This window comes from Aspergillus novofumigatus, assembly GCF_002847465.1.
Source record: "Aspergillus novofumigatus IBT 16806 chromosome Unknown P174scaffold_7, whole genome shotgun sequence".
NCBI classification, from domain to species: domain Eukaryota; kingdom Fungi; phylum Ascomycota; class Eurotiomycetes; order Eurotiales; family Aspergillaceae; genus Aspergillus; species Aspergillus novofumigatus.
In genome coordinates, this window is record NW_020194280.1 from 73,366 (window position 1) to 93,212 (window position 19,847).

The window sequence follows — 19,847 nt, forward strand, 5'->3', positions numbered from 1 at the left end:
TTTTGGGTTGATCCACCACCTATCTAACCCACCCTATTATCCATGCGGGTTGGGTTGCGGATACCCATTCTACCCATATTTTACACGTGAATATAGACTATACTACTTTGGTAGGCGGAAAGACCTAAGAATTTAGACTATTTACTACTTTTAGTAGGTGGAAAGATATCTTCATTGAGAGAATATCATGGATATCAATAATTCTGCCGGTCACGTGCACCCAATGTGTTACCCATATCTATGTGGGTTGGATCAGGGTCGACCCCCATCCAACCCAAAGTGCGGATTGGGTGGGTTGGATATGGATTTGTGGATGGGGTCAGCCAGTCTAGCTGTAGCCTAGATCACTTAATAACAAGACTAATCCTTGTCTTCTCTAATATCAGACAAGGGGGACACTATATATCTTCACTGCGTATCCTAGATGCTTACAGTGACGTTACGAAAACAGCCCAAGGCCTGAAAGCAGAAGACAAAAAGCAGTAAAACAAGGGGTTAAAGCATAGCACTGCTTAATCCGTTACAGTTGATATCGAATGCCGTCTGGTATTAATATTCTCATGTAGTAGGGATAGTGCAGTGCGTGCAACTATAGGGAGGAGGGGTGTGGTGATCTGTAATCATTGTAAAAATACCAAAAGTCCACATTGTAGCTATAGTCCGCCGTAACGTGGTAGTCTACAGTGTACATAGTATGGGTGAAGCAGGTAACTTCACTATGGCTCGCAACCATTCCTTATGCTGGGCGCGCTTTCAATCTCCAGGGACTCTTTGCAGGTTAGAACCTCGGAATATGGCATAGTAGGTTGTAACTCATCTCGGGAGTCGGTTGAGTTGCATGTTGTGGAATTTGAGTATACGTCGTATCGAGATCTCCGAGGCTATACGGTGATGAGGATAGCGCCAGCGGTGACGCCGCCACTATCTCCCGACTTGAAGATCCGAATATCCAGCTTAAGGGTATGTTTGGCCTCGGAGCTAGGGTGCCCTTGCTCGACCTCTAACTGGATGAAACGGATCGTCAAAGATAAAGAAGCGCAGAACCCAGGTTCCGGCCGTCGTATTCGTATGAAAGCCTCCCTGGCTCCTGTTCAATTTTTTCCTTAATTTCGCTCGTTCACCAGCTCGTATATCCTGTACCTATTAAGCTATCTTTGCTGTTCGTCGCTAAGCGAGTGACCGCCGGGCGATACGGTCGACGGTCGCCGTCGCCATGCCGCCTCGCAGGGTCTTGCGCAGGCCGCACAAGAAGTCTAGGCTTGGATGTCAGGAGTGTAAACGTCGGCATGTCAAGGTAAGCAGCCTGTTGCCTGTTGCCTGTTCTTGATTCCATTTCCCATTGGCAGTAGTCGCTAATGTGCCTATGTGGTTTTCCTTTAGTGCGATGAGGCCCGTCCCAATTGCACCAACTGCCTGGATCTTTCTCGGACCTGCAATTATCAATCTTCATCGTCAAGTGCAGCTCGACCATCCTCTGTCCGAGTTTCCCGTCCGTACTTGTCCACCGCTGTCGACCCAACTGTCACGACACCCGTGACCGTCGCACCTTCGCCAGTCTCCTCAGGGCCGTTGTCTGATGTGTTGGCGCCGTCATTATCCACCCCCTCCGTTTTTTGCCCAGAATCCACCCCAACACCATCAGTACAATCCGGCGGCTTGTACTCGCCTCTCAACATGCACCATATGGAGCTGTTTAGCCAGTTCATTCTCGACACCGGTCCGAGCGTTTACGAGGGAGGGAGTATTGATCATGAGAGTTTCCGTGCTATTATGCCTGCTGCGCTCTCTGCCCCATATGCCATGTATCAAATGCTTGCACTTTCTGCTCTACATCTGAGCCATATAAGGGCTGCCCAAGCGAGTCATTATCGCGAGGAAGCCACGTTCCTCCAAACAAAAGCATTAAGTCTGTTCAATGACTCCTTGGCCGAGATTACGACTGAAAGTTGTGCACCTATGCTGATTTTCTCGAGCCTTCTCAGCCTTCATACCCTCGGGGAAGCAGTCATAGCCTCTCAAACGGATGCAGGTAGTTTTTTGAACAGATTCGTTACGTATCTAAATCTTCATCGGGGCGTGCGTGCCGTCACTAGCGAATCATGGCAGCTGCTGTTACACTCCAACATTTCGTCTATGCTTAATCGTGCGGAACGTACGTTGCATGCTGCTTCTTTGCAAACTCAAGAACAAGCTACCTTCGTCGCCGACCGATTGCACAGCCTGCTTAACGACGCAGATATGGGCCCAGAATCCCAGCACACTTGCCGTGAAGCTGTGGAGAGTCTACAGCTCCTTTATCAGTCCGAGTCATCGATAGGAGAGACACCTCCCGAGAAGGCTCCTGGCTTGATTTGGACTTGGCCTAGTTTGCTGTCAGGCGCTTTCACTAACCTTCTCATGAAACGAAGGCCCGAGGCGCTCATCATTCTTTGCCACTACGCGGTTCTCCTCCATCGAAGACGGCACATATGGCTTGTACGCAATGCTGGTCAGATGCTCATTTCCGAGATCACACGGTTCCTTGGCACGTATTGGTTAGACTGGCTCGATTGGCCGAACCAGGTGCTCCAGGATCCTTCTCGAGGGCTTTGAGCTGCTTGCTGGAATGAGACTAAGCTTATTTAGGCTGTGCTGCATCTCATAGTTAGAATAATGTTCTTCTTAGTATAGGTTCGCTCGAAATTAGTTTCACCATTTTATTCTTTAAATTTCTAAACGGTATCGGCAAGTCCCACCTCTGCCCAGTCTAGGCTGGTGAGGGTGACGAGAAGGAAGATAGCCAAGATCAAAGGGCTGCTACTGACTGACTAGACAAATTTGGTATGGTACTCCTTCAAGTTAACTTTAGGTTAAGGAATCAAAAGCCATAGTGAAACTGATTTCGAGCGGCCGTTTATTGAAGCCTAGTGTTGCTGTCTATTTTCTTCCAAGTGCCATTCAGAATTTGAGAGATTATGCATCTGTCGTATTCCAAATACGTCGTATTATGTATACGAGCGACGATCACTCTCCACTTCCCGCGCTCATGGATGTACATGATCAATGGGAGGCCCCCTCCTAGTGTTTGGCCAAATTAGCAAGTTAGACGGCAAACTGTGTACGATTCGCATCCCTTGGCATCTTCGATATAAAGATGCAAGCTTGCAGACTTCTTGTCCAGTACCTCTTCGCCTTTTCTTTCAATCGACGTGTTCGCCCATCATCATTCCGGTTCGGCAGAATGAACGTCTCTTCGATCCCAGCTTCAGCATGTGCTGCGAGTGCCATCGCATATCCCACGGTATTCGGTGCTGAGATCCTGAATCTTTCAGCCAATCTTGTTCTGAACTATTCCTCCGAAGTATCAGACCAGTACTATTTCAACAATCCTTCCATTAGTGTGAGAAACATTGACTACTGCAACGTCACTGTCACATATACGCATCCCGGTCAGAATGACACAATCAATGTTGAGACATGGCTTCCAATGAAAGATTGGAACGGACGGCTTCAGGCTACTGGAGGTGGCGGCTATGTGGCTGGTCGGTTCTTTCTGTCATATACTGCTATGGCTGGAGCTCTCGGAAACGGCTATGTTGCAACCACTACCGACGGCGGTATCGGGTTGAGCCTTGTGCCAGATCCGTGGGCTCTGAACAGTCCCGGAAATGTAAATTTGTATGCCCTCCAGAACTTCGCCTCCGTGTCTTTGAAGGATCAGGTACGTATGAACAGACTTCGACCTTGCTCTACTGGCTATCACTAAGTCCCCATTTCAGGCTATCATTGCAAAAGAACTCATCAAAGAGTTCTACGGCCGGCCTGCAGAGTACTCATATTTTACAGGTTGTTCACAAGGTGGTCGCCAAGGAATGATGCTTGCCCAGCGCTATCCAGAAGCGTATGATGGCATTGCCGCGGCGGCCCCAGCTTTTAACTGGGCTCGTCTCTTTCCTGCGCTTGCCTGGCCACAGGTCATGATGGAGCTCACCGGGCAATTTCCCCAGAAATGTGAATTAGACGCGGTTACAGCTGGTGCTATTGCAACTTGCGATCCACAGGATGGCGTCACCGACGGCATCATTAGTGACCCTGCTGCCTGCTCCTTCGATCCCTTCTCCATGGTTGGTAGGATTATTAACTGCGATAACGAAGCTAGCACGATCAGCAACGCAGCTGCCGCTATCGCCAACCTTACCTGGACAGGGCCCCGAAAAGCCAATGGAGATTTCCTCTATTACGGTCTCGATTACCAATCTCGACTGACTGGCTCTGGAGATCGGAGCACCACTGCAGCTCTGGGCTTAGCGATGACGAGTTGCAGTTCGAATGGGACTTGTGTAGGATCGCCTGCTGGACTCGGAGAAGCCTGGCTGAAATTCATGGTCAAGAAGGATCCTAATTGGAACTATTCTAAGATCACTTCAGTTGGGGAGTACGCACGTCTGTTTCAGGCTTCTGCCCAGGAGTTTGACTCGATTTTCGGGACATTTGATACTGACCTCTCTGCATTTCGTGATGCGGGCGGCAAAATGATTACTTATCATGGCACGGTGAGTTACAACCCCACAATTTCCTCTCCCTATCTTTAGAGTCTGTCGCGCACGCATTGTTTTCATGCTGACTTGTATGACGTTGAAGGCCGACGGTCTTATCCTTAGACAAGGAACCAACGAATACTACGATCGTGCCACAGAGCAGACACCAAATATCAAGGACTTCTTCCGCTATTTCGAAGTCCCAGGATTAGCGCACTGTGCTGGTGGAGTGGGAGGACAGCCAACAGCGACGTTCCAAGCGCTGGTCGACTGGGTAGAAAAAGGCGTCGCTCCGGACACGCTGCCGATCAACTTCAAGGATACAAATGGGACGCAGTATGAGAGGATTTTGTGCCCTTATCCGGAGAAGGCGCAACTTGTGTCTGCCGATTTGGATGTGACAAAGGCGGAGTCTTATAAATGCGGATTGTAAGAGCGCGCTATGTATGTACCCAATAATTGAGAAAAGAAACGCGATCTACGTGCTTTACGTGCCCTGTACAGTGACTTGCAAAGCGGTCTGGTAGGCCAATTTTTATATGGGCGGTGTGGTGGGTGGATCTCAACAGGTGCTAGATCTTACGCGTAGTAGTGCACTGTACGGAGGAAGTATCTCATTTGGTGGGGTTCATCTACTCCTACATGTGTATAGAAAGAGTGGGACTTGTAGACCTTTAACATGTGGGTTCAGAGTGCGAGCTTGATTCGTGTATACGGGCATTCGGAGCCTTATTCTTTGTGAGGCTTGAGATCTGATTGGCCAAGGCACTCAATGCAGGGCCAGAAAAGCCCGAATCTGTGGGCCTGACTGGTCCGTGCATACGCGTATGACGTCAACCAACCCCCTTGAGCAACCGGTCCATCGAGATCAATCATCAATGTACGGGTCGGAGAAGCTGAAAAACGCGAGTGCCTTGAAATAGACTGCAGGGTTTGCGCTTGGGCGGGTACATGACCTCTCACTCGCGACGCCGAATGCTCTTGGATTTGCGTATTCGCGTACAGCCGGCATGCCACGCAGGACGCATAAGAAGTCTCGCAATGGCTGTGTTGAATGCAAGCGTCGCCACGTGAAGGTATGCAATAATTGTTCTAGACTTGATTGGAAGACTTGCCGACTTAACTACCAGTGTGATGAGCGACGGCCCATCTGCTCCAATTGCGTTGCTTCGGAACGACAGTGCCACTTCGCGGGGCCTGCTCTTTCAATCATCTCCTCTGCACAAGCTTCACCCAGCACCAGCCACGACTTTGCCTCTGCTTCTTCTGCCACCAACTCACCCGCCCAACAAGGTATACCAGCCCCCTGTGGCCCCGCCTCAGATCCTCCAGTCAATCTACTTCATGTGGAGCTTCTTCACAATGTATTTGTGGAAAGTGCCAATTGGGTTGACGCTCGCGACGTCTCATCTAGCATGTCGTTTCCTGACATGCTGAAAATCGGCCTTGAAGCACCCTACCTCCTTAATATGACGCTAGCTATAAGTGCTTTGAATCTCAGCATCACTAAGCCAGATCATCGACGCTTCTATCGACATCATGCGACCCAACTTCAGAATCATGCATTAACCAACTTCAATAGCCTCTCACCTCATATCGACCAAGATGCTTGCATCTCGATGTTCCTCTTTGCTGCAATACTAGGTATTTATTTACTCTGTGATACCCTTGTCCTCCGAGAAGGTCCTTTCGAGGGCTTTATCGGCCGTTTCGTGCAGTATCTTCGAGTCCATCAAGGAATACGAGCTGTCACAGCCGAAGGAAGATGGGACGTCCTTCGGGGAACCAAACTTAAGCCGCTCTTGGCCTTTAGTGAACAGCTTCCCTCTATGGAATCTGATCTTGGACCGGTGTGCGAAGCTCTATTCGAACGTATTGAAGCTACGGAAAAAGATGCAGCAAGACTCAACGTTTTTCGCCAGACAATTCAAGCTCTGCAGTTGGTGATGACGGCGATTGATTTGAAGAAAGACCACTTACGCATCCATGCTCTGGTAGCGTGGCCAGTCATGGTGTCCCCGAAGTATGTGGATCTGTTAGCGTCAAATCAGGGAGAAGCTTTAGTGATCCTGGCATATTATGGCGCACTTATTCACTCTTGCCGTGATCATTGGGTATTTCAAGATGGTGGTCAGTTTTTGATAGAATCAGTTACCCAATTCTTAGGACCCCCTTGGCGTGAATGGCTTGAGTGGCCGTGGCAAGCCTTAACCTGAGCAATTTCCTCCTAAGAACAGAACGCCAGTGAAATAAATTTATGGTCTGGTCAATCCTAGCAAAACATAATTCGGCTTGAACTTGACAGGAACATTTGTCCTATCTCTGCAAGGCGTTTGGAACGCTATTATTTATATTTTAACTACGTTCCAAATATTGAGAGCCCTGTTGACTTCCAATATCAAGTCCAGAACACACTCAAGCTCCAAAAGAGTGGGTTTGTTAAGAATAGCTCGACTCTCTTCACAGGCCGCACAGGAAAGCGGCAGCCCATCTCACCCAAGCCAAATGAAGACAGCTCCTGTGCGTCTTGCACAGTTGCCATCGGGGACACCTGCTCCCAGTTGGCCGTCTCGAACGGGATGACAGTCAAGCAGCTGGAGGAGTTCAACGACGGCATCACCTGGGGGTGGAACGGATGCAAAAGGCCTCAAGATGGCAGGAATCAACATCTGCCTCAGCAAGGGCAATCCGCCGATGCCCACCCCGATTTCTAATGCCATTCCTGGGCCGACCAAGCCCGGTACCCTACCTGCCATCTGGCGACAAGAAACTGGCCGACCTGAAACCATGCCCTCTCAACGCCTGTTGCAATATCTGGGGACAATGTGGCGTCAACACGGACTTCTGCATCGAAGAGAAAGGACCTACGGGGAAACCAAGGAACTTCCCCGCCGGGCACAAACGGATGCGTCTCCAGCTGTGGCTTAGATGTGGTGAACAATGGGGCGGGCCCTACTGAGTATAGCAGAATCGGGTACTGCGAATCGTGGAACTTCAGCCGATACTGCTTGCGCATGCGTGCGGGCCGTGCCAACACTGATGGCAGCTTCACGCGTATCCACTGGGCGTTTGCAGAAATCGACACCTCGGACCGGTCGGTGAAGATCAGGGATTACTACAAGCAGTGGGATAAATTCAAGAACGTGCTCAATTCCAAGAAGATCATCTCGTTCGGTGGCTAGGGCTACTCCACCGAGCCGGAGACGTACAATACCCTCCACCAGGTGATGAGCCCCCCCAACAGGCCCAAGTTCTCGAAGAATATTGCAAAGTTTCTTTCCGACGAGAGCCTCGACGGCGTGGACTTTGACCGGGAATATCCAGAAGTAAGTCATTCTCCTTCTTTTGTGCTTCCGGACACGCTGACCGTTCTGCAGGCGATGGACATTGATGGAACACCACCGGATCTGCCATCGGACGGCCCCCATTACCTCAAATTCTTAGATTACGATCCGACGAACGCTGCCGGCTGGGAAATCGCTGTCGATTGCAGCACCGGGCTCGTACTGGTACTTGCCGGCCTTTCCCACCAAGGAGATGGCCAAGGAACTGGACTATATTGTCTACATGACTTACGATCTTCATGGTTAGTTTTCAGACTGCCTGCCTAATACATGATTCACATAGGACAATGGGATGCTGGAAATCCTTGGTCGATTGAAGGCTGCCCGGCAGGAAACTGCCTGCGGAGCCATGGTATGTTGTCTTGCCTAGCTATGGGGTTCAAGCTAATTCCGCGTTCAGTGAACTTGACTGAGGCTACATATACTCTGGCGATGAGTACGAGTCCCTCCATGATTGTCGTTGAGAGCTACGCATACTGACAGCGACAGTCACCAAGGCCGGTGTGCCGACCAACAAGATCATTGTGGGCGAGTCAAGTTATGGACGCACATTCAAGATGTCACAGGCGGGCTGCACCGGTCCCATGTGCACTTTTGAGGGCGACCGATTGAGTCCACCGGTCGCCAAGGGAATGCGTACTGAACTGACACGGCCTCCAATGCAGAGATCAATGACATTATCGACTTGCATCTCAACGTAAAGACCTGGCATGACGGGGCCTCCAACTCGGACATGGTGGTTTACGACGGTAAGGAACCATGAATCTGAAGAATTCCTTCTCCCAGGACCAGGCGGATGGAGTCAGTGGACGCTAACGTGGCTCTGTCTAGACACTGAATGGGTCGCGTACATGTCAGATACGACCAAGGACCCCCGTCGCAGCCATTGGAAGGGACTCAACTTCGTCGGTACCATTGACTGGGTGGTAGATCTGCAAAAAATTCATCAATGATGACTACAGCTCCGATGTCTTGGACCCTGCCCCCGAACCGGAGAAATGTACCGGAACCTACTCCACCTTTGAAGCCATCGAACAGATTGCTGCAGACTTATCGGACGAGTGTGGAACGCAGTACCCTTTGCAGGCTTTGCAGGCCACCCTCGCCACTCGCTCTCCCGTTACGATATCATGATGGCTGACGGGTACGATGGCAAATTCAACACGTACGCCGGCGCCGTCGTCCAGGGCAGTACAAAGGTGGTGGATGAGTTTATGCTTGACAAGGGCAACAAGTCCTTTGGCTGTATTGTGACGGAGACCATCACCTGCTGTAACTACTGCCTGGACATGTGGCGGGAGAAGGAATACACGGACGTCAACTGTCGGTATTGCGAGGAGTACGACTGTGCGCCGGAAGGGAGTTGCAATAACCCGGAGGTCTAGGGCGAGCCCCCGGAGTGCCGCTACCGCAACATCAGCCAGGCCTGTCCTCCAAATTGCTCGCAACGAGCCGAGATGCCTCCAGCCAAGGGGCTCCGGTACACCCAGTCCGTTTACTGCACTTTGCATGATGACAAGGCCGAGCAGTTCTGGGCCGACCTGTACTCTGAGACGGGTGCCACGCAGGACGATATTACCTGGGAAAACGTGCATCACTTCGGCTGTGCGCCGACAGACAAACACTGCAGAGATCAGAACTGGGACTACAACTTCCCCGTGCCAAGGGTTATAAGCGGGAGGATGTGATCAACCCAAGGGACGTAGTGACCGAGGCGTATGCACGGCTGCAGGACCTGAAGCCGCAGCTGGACGACGCAGTCCGAAGGGTCAAGGAAGGCACTTACATGGGCTTGACTGATGCTCTCGTTGAGGCAGTTTCACTCCCCATCTTCATGGTTGCAGAAGCGGTGGAGAACGTGGAATCGATCGTCGAGGTGGCCGAGGAGATGGATCGGGAGTAGCGCAAGGCGATCGCCTTTGCCTTCCTGAGCGCCATTTGCTTTTTCGTCCCCGTCGTCGGTGAGCTCGTGACCGGGCTGACCTCGCTTGCCACGATTGGGCGCATTGTCATGCTGATGGGAACGGTCGGTAATGTGACGTTGGAACACGGTGGTCGACGACGAGAAGAATGCGCCCCTGGCCATTTTCAACCTGATCCTTGCCTCATTGGGACTGTTGGACATTGCCCGGGTGAGTCGCGCAGCCAGTTTCCGCCGTGCGATGCCCGGTGATGAGTTGGTCAAATTGGGCGATAAACTGGCAGCGCGCATGGACATGATCAGTCGTATTAAGGACATATGTCCCATCTAAGTATCTTCGATCAGAATATACAATATCAAGAGCAAAAGTCAATACAACGTATAGTACTTTTTGATTAGAAGTACAATCAATTTCTATATCATGACATGCAGAAGCCAGAACGTAGCCAGGCAGAGATGGCTGGCTCTGCAACGCCACCTATATCAGAAAGCAGGTGCTCAGACATTGTCAACAAATATAATAGAATCGCATGGATTGTGGGTTTTATGACTTTGAAACTAAGTGCCAGCAGGGGGGCAATCGTTAATGATGCCAACCAGTGACATCATCATCGGGGTCAAAAGTAGACTAAATTTTAAGCATAATCCTGGCAAACAGCCGTGGATAATATGATTACTCGGCACTAGATATGTAGCAAGTGATAGACTAGACACTACGGAGTAGAATAAGAACACCGACATCATGCCATTCCAGTTTCGATCATTCTTGTTATGGTAACAAGCCAGATGTCTTGGCGTGGCTGCCGGAAACAGGGAAAGTACCGAGTAATCATGACGCAATGGATATGGACATGCCCTGCCCCATAAGGTATGATAATGTCACTCACTCTACGGCATCGTCATTGCATCCTACTTATAAATACCATTGACTACTACGGATCTTGACAATCTTTTGACTAAGTTCACACACGAATCTTAACTTTTCATTCAGCTCATCTCCTACTTCATAACACTCTATCACAACATGTTGACCCGAGGTTCTCGATTCGCAACAGGCTGCGCCAGGCAGCAGCTCTGGGGTCAAACAAGGGCATCTCTTCGCAATCAACGTTCTCGCCGCTACGCTACCTCAACTCAGTCCGCCGGGAATGGCACTAACGCTGCCTTGGTTGGCGGCCTCGCTGGTGGAGCGGTGACCTTCCTCGCAGGATACACCTGGTACCACTTCTCCGGAGCCAAGAAGCTTGTCCAGACGGCAAACCAAACCCAAAAATACTACAACGAAGCGAAGAAGACAGTCGCTCAGAAGACTCCCGATCCCGACGAGGCTTTTGGTTGGCTGAGAGATACAGCGAAAAACTACGCATCGTGGATCCCTGGGGCCAAGCCCTATGTCGACCAGGCGTTTGACGACCTCGAGGAGATCAAGCGCAAGCATGGAAGAGAATTCAATGAGATTGTCAGTGATGCGTACAAAGACTTGCGTGAAGCCACAAAGAAAGGCGGTCTCGATGTGAACACTGCTGTTAAGATCCGGGATACTCTACAAGAGCACTTCAAGCGTCTGTATGAACTCGCCGGCGAGTCTGCAGGTGACATCCTTGACAACCATCCCGAGATCAAGGAAAAGGTCGGTGGCAGCTTGGATCAGCTCAAGGAGATGGGCAATGCCTATGGTCCGCAGGCGAAAGAGGAGGTAGACAGAACATGGCAGCAAGTGAAGGACATCGTCTCGAGCGGTGTCAATGCGGAGACCGTCCAGAAGATTCAGAAGCTGGCTCAGGAGAAGAGAGAGAAGCTCCAGAAGTTGGGTGATGAGGCATGGCAGAAAGGTATGGAAGAGGTTAAGCCATACCTTGATCGGAACCCCAAGGTCAAGGAACTTGTTGAGAAAAACAGCGATGCCTTGAGAAAGGGCAACTTTGGGGAACTCTGGGGTCTGATCAAGGAAAGCTCGTCTTCAGGCAACGTAGGAAACCTGGAGGGATACATCAACCAGACCGTCGATCAAGCCAAGAAAAGTGGTTTCAACCTTGACAGTCTGGCCGACAAGTTCCCAGGTGGTTCAAACATTCTCTCCCAGCTGCAGTCACTCCAGAGTATTGCGCAGAAGAAGGGCCCCGAGGCGGAGAAGATCCTCAAGGATACCCTCAATGACATCCAGGGTGTCTTATCAGAGAGAACCAAGCAGGCCGAGAGCCTTGCTGGAGAGGCTAAGAAAGAGAGCAAGTGATTGGAGTGCTACGGACTACCTCTTGAATCTTCCCTTGTACATATATGCATGAGTCAGGTTTTTCCTTTTTCCATCTCCAAGGGATGCGGAGATTGTGTATTTTAGCAATGAGTATTAGACGGATTTGACGACCGACGTCAGGATAACTGTATTCTGTGCTTAGTACAAATGTAGATTACAGCAAACCCTGTGTGGAGCGTTATATGCGTCAAATATTCATTCCAGTACTACCTTGATCTAACAAGGTACACAAGACCTCCGTGACTGCTGTATGACGTCATTTTGGCTACCCTTTAAAGGACCACTCTTTAACCAATCAGATGTCCAATGCCATTGCCAGTGCCGCAGTCACCGTGAATTACCCATACAAGACATGATTGGCCCATCTCCCTTTCGGTTCTTCAGCGGCCCGTCCGATCCAAGAACCAAAGCCAATCACGCGCCCTGACTGCCAGGGTCGAAGCCGCCGAGCCGAGGAGGGAATGTTATTGTGCGGGGAAGCAGACTGCACCTGATGGCGCTTGTGCAGCAGCGTACACCGATTAATGAGAGTGCGCAAACCTCTGTGTATCCCTGCGCGGGGTCGAATACCCGTCTTCTGTAACAGTGATTGTTCTACCCTCAAATGGTTCCAGACCCAAGCAATATCCCTCCGGGGTTTCTGGGAAATCTGTCGAGGGAACAGGAGCGATGCTTGCAGCAGCTGTGGTCCTTGGTTCTCTACCTTGAAGATGCCGCCTCTTTCAAAGACCTCGAACAGCTCTTCCGCGTCAACAGTGTCGAACGGAATAAAACAAATTCAATATCGTCCTTTGCGCGCCGAAACTCGCTGCTCACCCGGACGGATTCCATCCTATTGCGCAGGAGCAGCACAGCGTCCTTTCCGGCACCTTCCAACCCACTAGTCCAGAGTCTTCGCAGTATCGGAATGACCGCGTCTGAGATCCGATCTGTGGCAAAGTCCTTGACCTACCTGAGTCCAGACGATGTCCGCTGGGGCATACTCACGGCGAGCAAACATGAATATCCGGATCGATGGATGCTTCGATACCTGCGTTTCTGCAAGTGGAATGTCAGCAAGGCTTTTATTCTACTTCTGAACGCTTTGCAATGGCGAATAAAGGACATGCATGTGGATGACCGTCTACTGCCAGAGGGTGAGCTTTGCGCGATTCTCCAGTCACAGGCACCCTCGAATGCTGCCGAGGCGCAACTATCGCGTGGCTTTCTCAGTCAGTTACAAATGGGAAAATGCTATGTCCATGGGGTCGATCGACTAAACCGGCCTTTGTGTGTGGTACGGGTGCGATTGCATCGACCCGAGGATCAGTCGGAAGAGGTGATGAACCGATACATCACGCATATTATGGAGTCCGTCCGGCTTCTCATTGTGCCTCCTGTGGAGACAGCGGTATGTACCACTGACATAGGTGGATCTTATGACTGACTTAGACTGTAGACTGTCATTTTCGACATGACTGGGTTTTCTCTCGCAAATATGGTGTGTTTATCTTCACGGTTGGGGAGATCACCTATTGATGTTCTACATACAGGAGTACGCCCCTGTAAAGTTCATCATCCGATGTTTTGAATTATATTATCCCGAGTCGCTGGGAGTTTTGCTCATCCACAATGCTCCCCGTATTTTTGCAGGTGCTTGGCCCCTTCCTGTCTTTTATCGCTCACCACTAACTGAGCCTACGAAGGGATATGGAAGATCATTAAAAACTGGATTGACCCAGACATGGTGACAAAAATCCACTTCACCAAGTCGGTGGAGGATCTCGCACAGTTCATTCATCCCAGTCAGATTGTGAGCGAGCTTGGAGGTGATGAAGACTGGGAGTATGAGTATACCGAGCCTGAGATGGACGAGAACGACTTAATGGAGGACGACGAAGCGCGGGATGCGTTACTGGCTGAGCGACAACATATCAGCGAAGCATTTCTTTCCCTTACGTCCCAGTGGATCGAGGCAACGAGACACGACTGCTCGGAAGAGGTTGCGATTGTCCAGTCGCGCCGTTTGAAAGTGATGGCACAACTTCGCGTTAATTACTGGAAATTGGACCCTTTTGTCCGAGCCCGTAATTTCCTTGATCGAACAGGCGTCATTCAAGAGGGAGGGAGAATCAAGCACTATCCAGAGACTAAACCTGAGGTTCAGATCGAGACAGCCAAGGTGCTGGAGGTGGCCCATGTTGATCGGGCACGGGTGAAGCTCATTAATGTCTAATATTTTACCCGCCGTTGATTGCTGGTCTGATCCATTGATGGATGATGGCATGACGATGATACCCAAAACATCAGTCAATTTGTTTTTCTTACTGGTAATCGAGGCAGACTATCTTTGATTTAGAAGTATCAGATTGGTGCTATCCAAATTCTGTAGATAGAACTAGTAATTCTGAGAGTAAGCTTCGGTCAGTTGATGCTCAGCATGTCTCTTGGCCCGCTCCCGGTTCATGAAATCGAGACCCCTGGTCTCAACTTCACGGTCCAGGATACCTCCAGCAATTGCAGCAAGAACCTCCTTGGCCTTCTCGTGGCTCTCAGGCGGACATATATCCAGATCAGTATAACTGTGCCAGACTAGTCCATCTTTCCGGTTATCAGACAGATGGACCGACAGGACAGGACAAGCCATTTTCAGCGACCTGATCCTCATAGAGACTAGCAGCCTCGTAGGAGACGGCAGCCGCAATCAGCTCATGACTTATTTTGTCCTTGGCGTTCGTTGCTGTCAGCGAATGATTGGTATTGGCTGTCGGCCTGAGCCTGGTCACTATCGTCGCCTAGGATAATATACAAGGTTAGTCAAGAGCGATAACAGCATAGAATAGAGATAGATAGGAGCACTACCGAACCATCCCATGATGTGAGACTTAGGGGGATTAGAAACGAAGAAGTGGAAATACCGGTTCAGAAGGTTGCGGTGACGGAGATATCGAACAAAAGGGGGAGAGGGAAAGGGCTGGATAATGGTTTATATAGACCAATCTGTCAGGTTATGGAGGTGTGAATCAGGACAGGCCTTCGTATGGCAATCATTGTGTCATGCTGTCTGATTATTCTGATACTGTTGAGTCTTAGCAGACGGACTAAGCTTTCTAGGCGGGTCTCTCCACTACAAGTTGCGCAATACAATGATGGCGACTCATGGGAGATGGGGATAATTGGTCCCAGCATCGGGCTAGCAAATCGGCCTTATTTTCAGCAGATGAAGAATCTGGATCCAGGGCTACAACAAATGGAGCGCTTCTGGCTATGTCACAATGATGCATCCTGCCAGCTACTGAGTTGTTCTCACCACTGTATTACCTGGTAGTTTACTTATCCATTCCTCGAGCTCTATATTCAAAATTCACTGCAGACACAAATGCAGCTATATAAATCCAACAAGAGGGATGTATATATCTATATAACTGTATTAATCTCTAGAGCTAATTCTATGAAGTCAGAGCAGATTGGCCGAACCACTCTAACCATCCAAGCCTGGACATTGCTCGCTGGTCTGTGCCGTGATCTCGGAGTAGGGATAGGGATCGGTCCAATCACGTCGAACCTGAGATTGTTCAGCCATTGAATTGTTAATTTGTCTTCAAGGAAAACTGACCGGTCATCAGGATACGATGGGGCATCATCACCACCCAACTTGTCGACGATGTCCGTCAAGGCGTCGTGTTCCCAGCAAATCAGAATATTGCCCGACCCGGTGTAACCCTCAACCACATCTCTGACACACTTGGGATCATCCCGATCACAGGATGTGTCCACAGTCAGTCCCAGGTCTTCCGCGAGAGGCTCTACGGTCTCGTACGGACGAGCGCGTTTGCCATCTGGATCGATAGGTTAACTGAAGCTTCTTTCGGAAAGGCTCAATCATTATACCACTCTTGGGCGTCTGAGCCATGATATATCCAATGTTGTAGCGTGAAATGCTACCAAAAACATTGCGAAGGCATTGTGCGCGCTCAAGCCCCTGAGCGCTTAATCCATTACCTCCATCGCTGCGCTTCTCACCATGGCGGATGAGGTAGACGCTAGGCTTGGCTGCTGAGACAACGACGATGAGGCCCAAGGCCAGAATGGTTTCGGCATGCATTGCGATGACGATGAATGAGGTTGAATGACAGAAGCGGGTGAGGAGATTTGGGTCAAATCGGTCCGTATTTATACCTGCTAGGAGTCTCCATCTTACAGATGCGATGTAACCTCGTCGTACTCATTCTAGTCCAAATCCGCGTCGACAGCTCAAGAAACGGTTGGTCATGGTGGATTGACAGAGAGAGTGTATCTACTAAAGGGGAATTGGGGGCTGTGATAATGTGATTGGTTCGTTAGGCACACGTGCTGGAATGGCTTGATGATTGGCTTTCTATTGTCTCCAGTCTTATGCATCATTCGCTCGTATACTCCTCCCGCACGTCGATCCATCGCCAAGACGGTTAGAAGATGATGCCTGGCTACTAATGCTTATGCATATTACTGTTCCGTGGTGACCATCCTACCAGTGGAAGAGAACGGGATGCCGGTCTAGTCCGTGTCCATTTCTCGCTTACAATCCAATTCCACTGAGACCAATCGGTAATCTGAAAGCCAACCAACCGAAAACACGAGTCCCATGCAATAACCACCCAGCAAATTCCAAGGGGAATATCAGCAGGATATTCCAATCATTATTCCTACGAGAGACACTGGGAGTAATAAGAATTCAACACCTTACACGTGGCGCCCGAAGCACAGGCAGTAGGGCCAGTCCAGCCGCTGCCACCACACTGTCCATACAGGGTCTGAGTGGCTCCAGCAGTGGTGGTCGTGGTGGTTGTCTTGGTAGAGGTGGTCGACGTCGGAGGAGAAGGATTGCTGCCTCCTGGAGTCATGCCCACTGGAGTCTCATCGGTCGCTGTCTTGCCGTAGCAGACACAGGTCTCCCAATCGGAGGTGGCCTGACCAGGACAAGTCACCGGCTCAAAGTTGACTACCACATTGTCGCCAAAAACTTCACTCTGGGCCATGATATCAAAGTGGTAGCTGTATCCGTAGCTGTTGGTGGCGCCAACCTGAGGACACCATTGCTGGTTGCCATTATAAGGGCAGAGATTGGTGACCATGACAATGATGCTCTTCCCAGCGGCCCCTCCGGTGCCACAGCCGCTGCAGGGAGGATTGCCCGTTGATGTCAAGTTATAGCACTTGCCGCACCCTGCACCGCACCATGAGGCGCCAGCAGTATCGAAGAGGGCCTGCGAGCCGGCGGCCGTGTAGACACCGTTACCGATGCCGAGCTACAGATTAAATGTCAGCGCAATTTGTCAAACAGATCGGTGTTGCCCTTTACCTGCCAAGGAAATGCACCAGATGATGTTCCACAGCCACAAGCTCCTTCTTGCCCGTCATAGTATCGCTGTCTCTCTGGTTAGTCATGGTCTGTAATAGGATGAAGCAAACCATACTGTAGTTGTGGCCAGATAAGCTGAAGCCGAGGTGACAAGCCGTAGGCATGCGAGTACTGTCTCTACCTTCATGGTTGAATCCAAGTAATAAGATATTGTTGTGAGAAGGAGCACACGGCAACAGGCAGAAATTTATGTTTCCAGGTCAGTCTCAGGGCACAAATCCTGATAGCGTATTTGAATTCCAATGTTCGGCCCGCCGATCCGGCACTGCAGTTTACAGAAGGCTAGTGCGCAAGCAGACAGGAGACAGTTCGTCTTGCTCGCGAGTGTTTAGCCTTAATGAGAAAACAACCCTGGTCGGCCAGTGAGAGGATCAAATCATATTTGCCTGTTTCCATTGACCGCGAGTAAGAAGCTTTGGTGGCTACGTGCCTGTGTTTCAGGTATACAAATCCTCTGCACTTGAAGAACCGTCGCCGTGGGGTCAGCCTGACAGGCATCACGGGTCCAGACATTGTGGATTTTTGGAAGGGAGTCTACTACTAAACAAGACCTTTTATTAACAATGTGTAATAACAGCGAGAGGGCCGCCAGATGTTCTGTCACTTTCTGCGGAATCCTTTAGTAGCCAGCCCATGGTAAGAAGCCGGGTTGGGCCGCAGACTCCTCCGGGCTGGGGGACCACTCGAGGAAACGCGATACACCAGACCAATTTTAGCTACTTGCAGAAAGCAATCACAATCCGAAAGAGGTCTAGTTAGTTGTGTACGTTAAGCACATAGCATTCCGTTGTTTACCGAATTCCGAACAAGATAACAGTCGCTTAGCCTAACTAACAGAAATACCTATGTCGCAGTGATCATACTACTTTATCCAGCCGAACCATTAAACAAGTTAAGTTTCAAGCCTATGGACGTTGTACCTTGCATGGAGTCACTTAAGACAGATCCACGTATCATATGCTCGGAAATATTTCTGTTCCTTACGAAAGGAGATAAAGTGGTTGTCAGTGACGATGACATACCCCCATCCATACGTCATGTATCTTTCATATGAGTCTGCTAGATAAGCATGCAATGGGTCAATTGTATTGTCGATCAGTGTGTTAGAAAATAAATACTGGAGACCCCTCGTGCTTCCTTGATCTATAAGGTTTTGCCGATTATACCTCTGCATAAAAAAGATTTACTGCGTACATATTGCATGAGCATGTTTGAAAACGTCGTCACTCCTCGACTGCATGTCAAACAAAGCTGGGTCCAACCCATTGCGAATTTTCCTGCTGCAAACAACGTCCTCGATATCCGGTCCGACAAGGAAGATGTCCAACTTAAAGAATCCCTGGAACGAAACATCCGTACTGCTTGCCATGAGGATGGAGAGGCTGCGCTGCCCGATCTCCTGCTCTGGGACGAGCAGGGACTACGGTACTTTGAAGAGGTCACTTACACTCCATCATACTACTTAACCAACGAGGAAATTGCGCTACTGGAGAGACACAAGTATCAGATCGCAGAGCATATCCCGTCTGGGAGTATGCTGGTTGAACTAGGCAGTGGGTCAGCATGATACTGTTCGAATATCCTAGAGATGCATCCTGACACTAGCTCTAGTAATCTCCGCAAGATCCGAATCTTACTCGACGCCCTTGACGAACTAGGTCGCGAGGTGGATTACTTCGCTCTGGACCTCTCTTATCCCGAACTCCAACGGACGCTCCGTTTGGTGCCCCCGGGACGGTTCCGACATGTGCGCTGTTTCGGTCTCCTCGGAACCTACGACGATGGGCGCGAATGGCTTGAACGACCCGAAATCAAGTCCCGTCCAAAGACTGTGCTGTCGCTTGGATCTACCCTCGGAAGCTTGCAGCGAGCGGAGACACCTGCCTTTCTGTCCAGCTTTTGTTCGGGATGCGCCGACAACAAACCATCTTTCCTGGTCGGACTAGACGGCTGTAAGCAGGAAGCACGAGTCCTATCCGCGTACAATGACCCAGATGGTATCAATCGCAGATTTATCAAGAATGGGTTAGTGCGGGCCAATGAGATCATGGGCCACGAAGTTTTCGATCTCGACCGGTGGGATGTCAAGGGCATCTGGGATGCAGAGAATGGAAGTCATAACCAATATTACTTCCCTCGCAGTAATGTGGATCTCGCAGGAAACATCATCTCATCGGGGAAGAAATTACTCGCGGTGAAGAGCCATAAGTACGATGCGGAAGATCGAGATACGTTGTGTCGGAAGGCGGCACTCCAGGAGGAGGATTGTTGGGCCTCAGACACAGATTACAGTGAGTGTGGCAATTATCCTAGATTCCTTGATTTCTGGGTACCTGATTCCCTGATTTCGTGCAGATCTGCTGTTCCTGAAGCCGATTAGTTCTTCGCTCGGTTGAGTAGATGTTTCATGATGACGTCAGTTGAGCGAGGT

The 19,847-nt window shown here is 50.1% G+C and overlaps 11 protein-coding genes across 11 annotated transcripts; 7 read left to right on the top strand and 4 right to left on the bottom strand.

The window, feature by feature from the left end:
- Positions 1-1,201: 1,201 nt before the first annotated feature.
- P174DRAFT_394083 (uncharacterized protein) lies at positions 1,202-2,592 on the top strand (the record flags this gene model as incomplete). The annotated part of the gene is made up of 2 exons (XM_024823621.1): positions 1,202-1,305; positions 1,458-2,592. Exons 1-2 carry the CDS (start codon positions 1,214-1,216, stop codon positions 2,590-2,592), a joined length of 1,227 nt encoding a protein of 408 aa, XP_024679126.1. The 5' UTR covers positions 1,202-1,213.
- Positions 2,593-3,220: 628 nt separating this feature from the next.
- Positions 3,221-4,950, top strand: P174DRAFT_462728 (tannase and feruloyl esterase; the record flags this gene model as incomplete). Its single annotated transcript, XM_024830162.1, has 4 exons — positions 3,221-3,596; positions 3,775-4,221; positions 4,324-4,532; positions 4,621-4,950. The coding sequence occupies 4 exons, from the start codon at positions 3,221-3,223 to the stop codon at positions 4,948-4,950; spliced, it is 1,362 nt and encodes a 453-aa protein (XP_024679127.1).
- Positions 4,951-5,468: 518 nt separating this feature from the next.
- On the top strand, positions 5,469-6,733 carry P174DRAFT_394087 (Zn(II)2Cys6 transcription factor domain-containing protein; the record flags this gene model as incomplete). The annotated part of the gene is made up of 2 exons (XM_024823622.1): positions 5,469-5,593; positions 5,648-6,733. The coding sequence occupies exons 1-2, from the start codon at positions 5,528-5,530 to the stop codon at positions 6,731-6,733; spliced, it is 1,152 nt and encodes a 383-aa protein (XP_024679128.1). The 5' UTR covers positions 5,469-5,527.
- Positions 6,734-7,531: 798 nt separating this feature from the next.
- Positions 7,532-9,549, top strand: P174DRAFT_453491 (uncharacterized protein; the record flags this gene model as incomplete). Its single annotated transcript, XM_024829162.1, has 11 exons — positions 7,532-7,686; positions 7,762-7,843; positions 7,895-8,026; positions 8,145-8,213; positions 8,276-8,297; positions 8,351-8,473; positions 8,527-8,610; positions 8,693-8,766; positions 8,792-8,861; positions 8,936-9,177; positions 9,247-9,549. 11 exons carry the CDS (start codon positions 7,532-7,534, stop codon positions 9,547-9,549), a joined length of 1,356 nt encoding a protein of 451 aa, XP_024679129.1.
- Positions 9,550-9,680: 131 nt separating this feature from the next.
- On the bottom strand, positions 9,681-10,073 carry P174DRAFT_462730 (uncharacterized protein; the record flags this gene model as incomplete). Its single annotated transcript, XM_024830163.1, has 1 exon — positions 9,681-10,073. The coding sequence occupies one exon, from the start codon at positions 10,071-10,073 to the stop codon at positions 9,681-9,683; it is 393 nt and encodes a 130-aa protein (XP_024679130.1).
- A 477-nt stretch (positions 10,074-10,550) lies between these two features.
- P174DRAFT_444315 (uncharacterized protein) lies at positions 10,551-12,269 on the top strand. Its single transcript, XM_024828055.1, has one exon. It carries the CDS (start codon positions 10,807-10,809, stop codon positions 12,013-12,015), a length of 1,209 nt encoding a protein of 402 aa, XP_024679131.1. The 5' UTR covers positions 10,551-10,806; the 3' UTR covers positions 12,016-12,269.
- A 282-nt stretch (positions 12,270-12,551) lies between these two features.
- On the top strand, positions 12,552-14,380 carry P174DRAFT_411393 (CRAL-TRIO domain-containing protein). The gene is made up of 4 exons (XM_024824269.1): positions 12,552-13,426; positions 13,475-13,516; positions 13,569-13,668; positions 13,722-14,380. Exons 1-4 carry the CDS (start codon positions 12,641-12,643, stop codon positions 14,249-14,251), a joined length of 1,458 nt encoding a protein of 485 aa, XP_024679132.1. The 5' UTR covers positions 12,552-12,640; the 3' UTR covers positions 14,252-14,380.
- A 33-nt stretch (positions 14,381-14,413) lies between these two features.
- P174DRAFT_376545 (DUF3759 domain-containing protein) lies at positions 14,414-14,750 on the bottom strand (the record flags this gene model as incomplete). The annotated part of the gene is made up of 2 exons (XM_024822697.1): positions 14,414-14,597; positions 14,656-14,750. Coding segments are annotated over 2 exons (279 nt in total), but the record flags the coding sequence as incomplete, so codon positions are not given.
- Positions 14,751-15,496: 746 nt separating this feature from the next.
- P174DRAFT_375736 (putative phosphoglycerate mutase family protein) lies at positions 15,497-16,120 on the bottom strand (the record flags this gene model as incomplete). The annotated part of the gene is made up of 3 exons (XM_024822641.1): positions 15,497-15,580; positions 15,628-15,854; positions 15,907-16,120. 3 exons carry the CDS (start codon positions 16,118-16,120, stop codon positions 15,497-15,499), a joined length of 525 nt encoding a protein of 174 aa, XP_024679134.1.
- A 580-nt stretch (positions 16,121-16,700) lies between these two features.
- P174DRAFT_462734 (putative endoglucanase) lies at positions 16,701-17,469 on the bottom strand (the record flags this gene model as incomplete). Its single annotated transcript, XM_024830164.1, has 2 exons — positions 16,701-17,303; positions 17,374-17,469. The coding sequence occupies 2 exons, from the start codon at positions 17,467-17,469 to the stop codon at positions 16,701-16,703; spliced, it is 699 nt and encodes a 232-aa protein (XP_024679135.1).
- A 1,154-nt stretch (positions 17,470-18,623) lies between these two features.
- Positions 18,624-19,796, top strand: P174DRAFT_394097 (class I SAM-dependent methyltransferase; the record flags this gene model as incomplete). Its single annotated transcript, XM_024823623.1, has 2 exons — positions 18,624-18,973; positions 19,028-19,796. 2 exons carry the CDS (start codon positions 18,624-18,626, stop codon positions 19,794-19,796), a joined length of 1,119 nt encoding a protein of 372 aa, XP_024679136.1.
- Positions 19,797-19,847: the final 51 nt, after the last annotated feature.

What these genes read in the sequence shown, in the direction of transcription:
- P174DRAFT_444315 (XM_024828055.1), top strand. Translation starts at nt 10,807, where the DNA reads ATGTTGACCCGAGGTTCTCGATTCGCAACAGGCTGCGCCAGGCAGCAG.
- P174DRAFT_411393 (XM_024824269.1), top strand. Translation starts at nt 12,641, where the DNA reads ATGGTTCCAGACCCAAGCAATATCCCTCCGGGGTTTCTGGGAAATCTG. An exon ending in GGTTTTCTCTCGCAAATATG is followed by an intron (nt 13,517 to 13,568) that starts GTGTGTTTATCT and finishes TTCTACATACAG; the next exon opens with GAGTACGCCCCTGTAAAGTT. An exon ending in TGCTCCCCGTATTTTTGCAG is followed by an intron (nt 13,669 to 13,721) that starts GTGCTTGGCCCC and finishes GAGCCTACGAAG; the next exon opens with GGATATGGAAGATCATTAAA.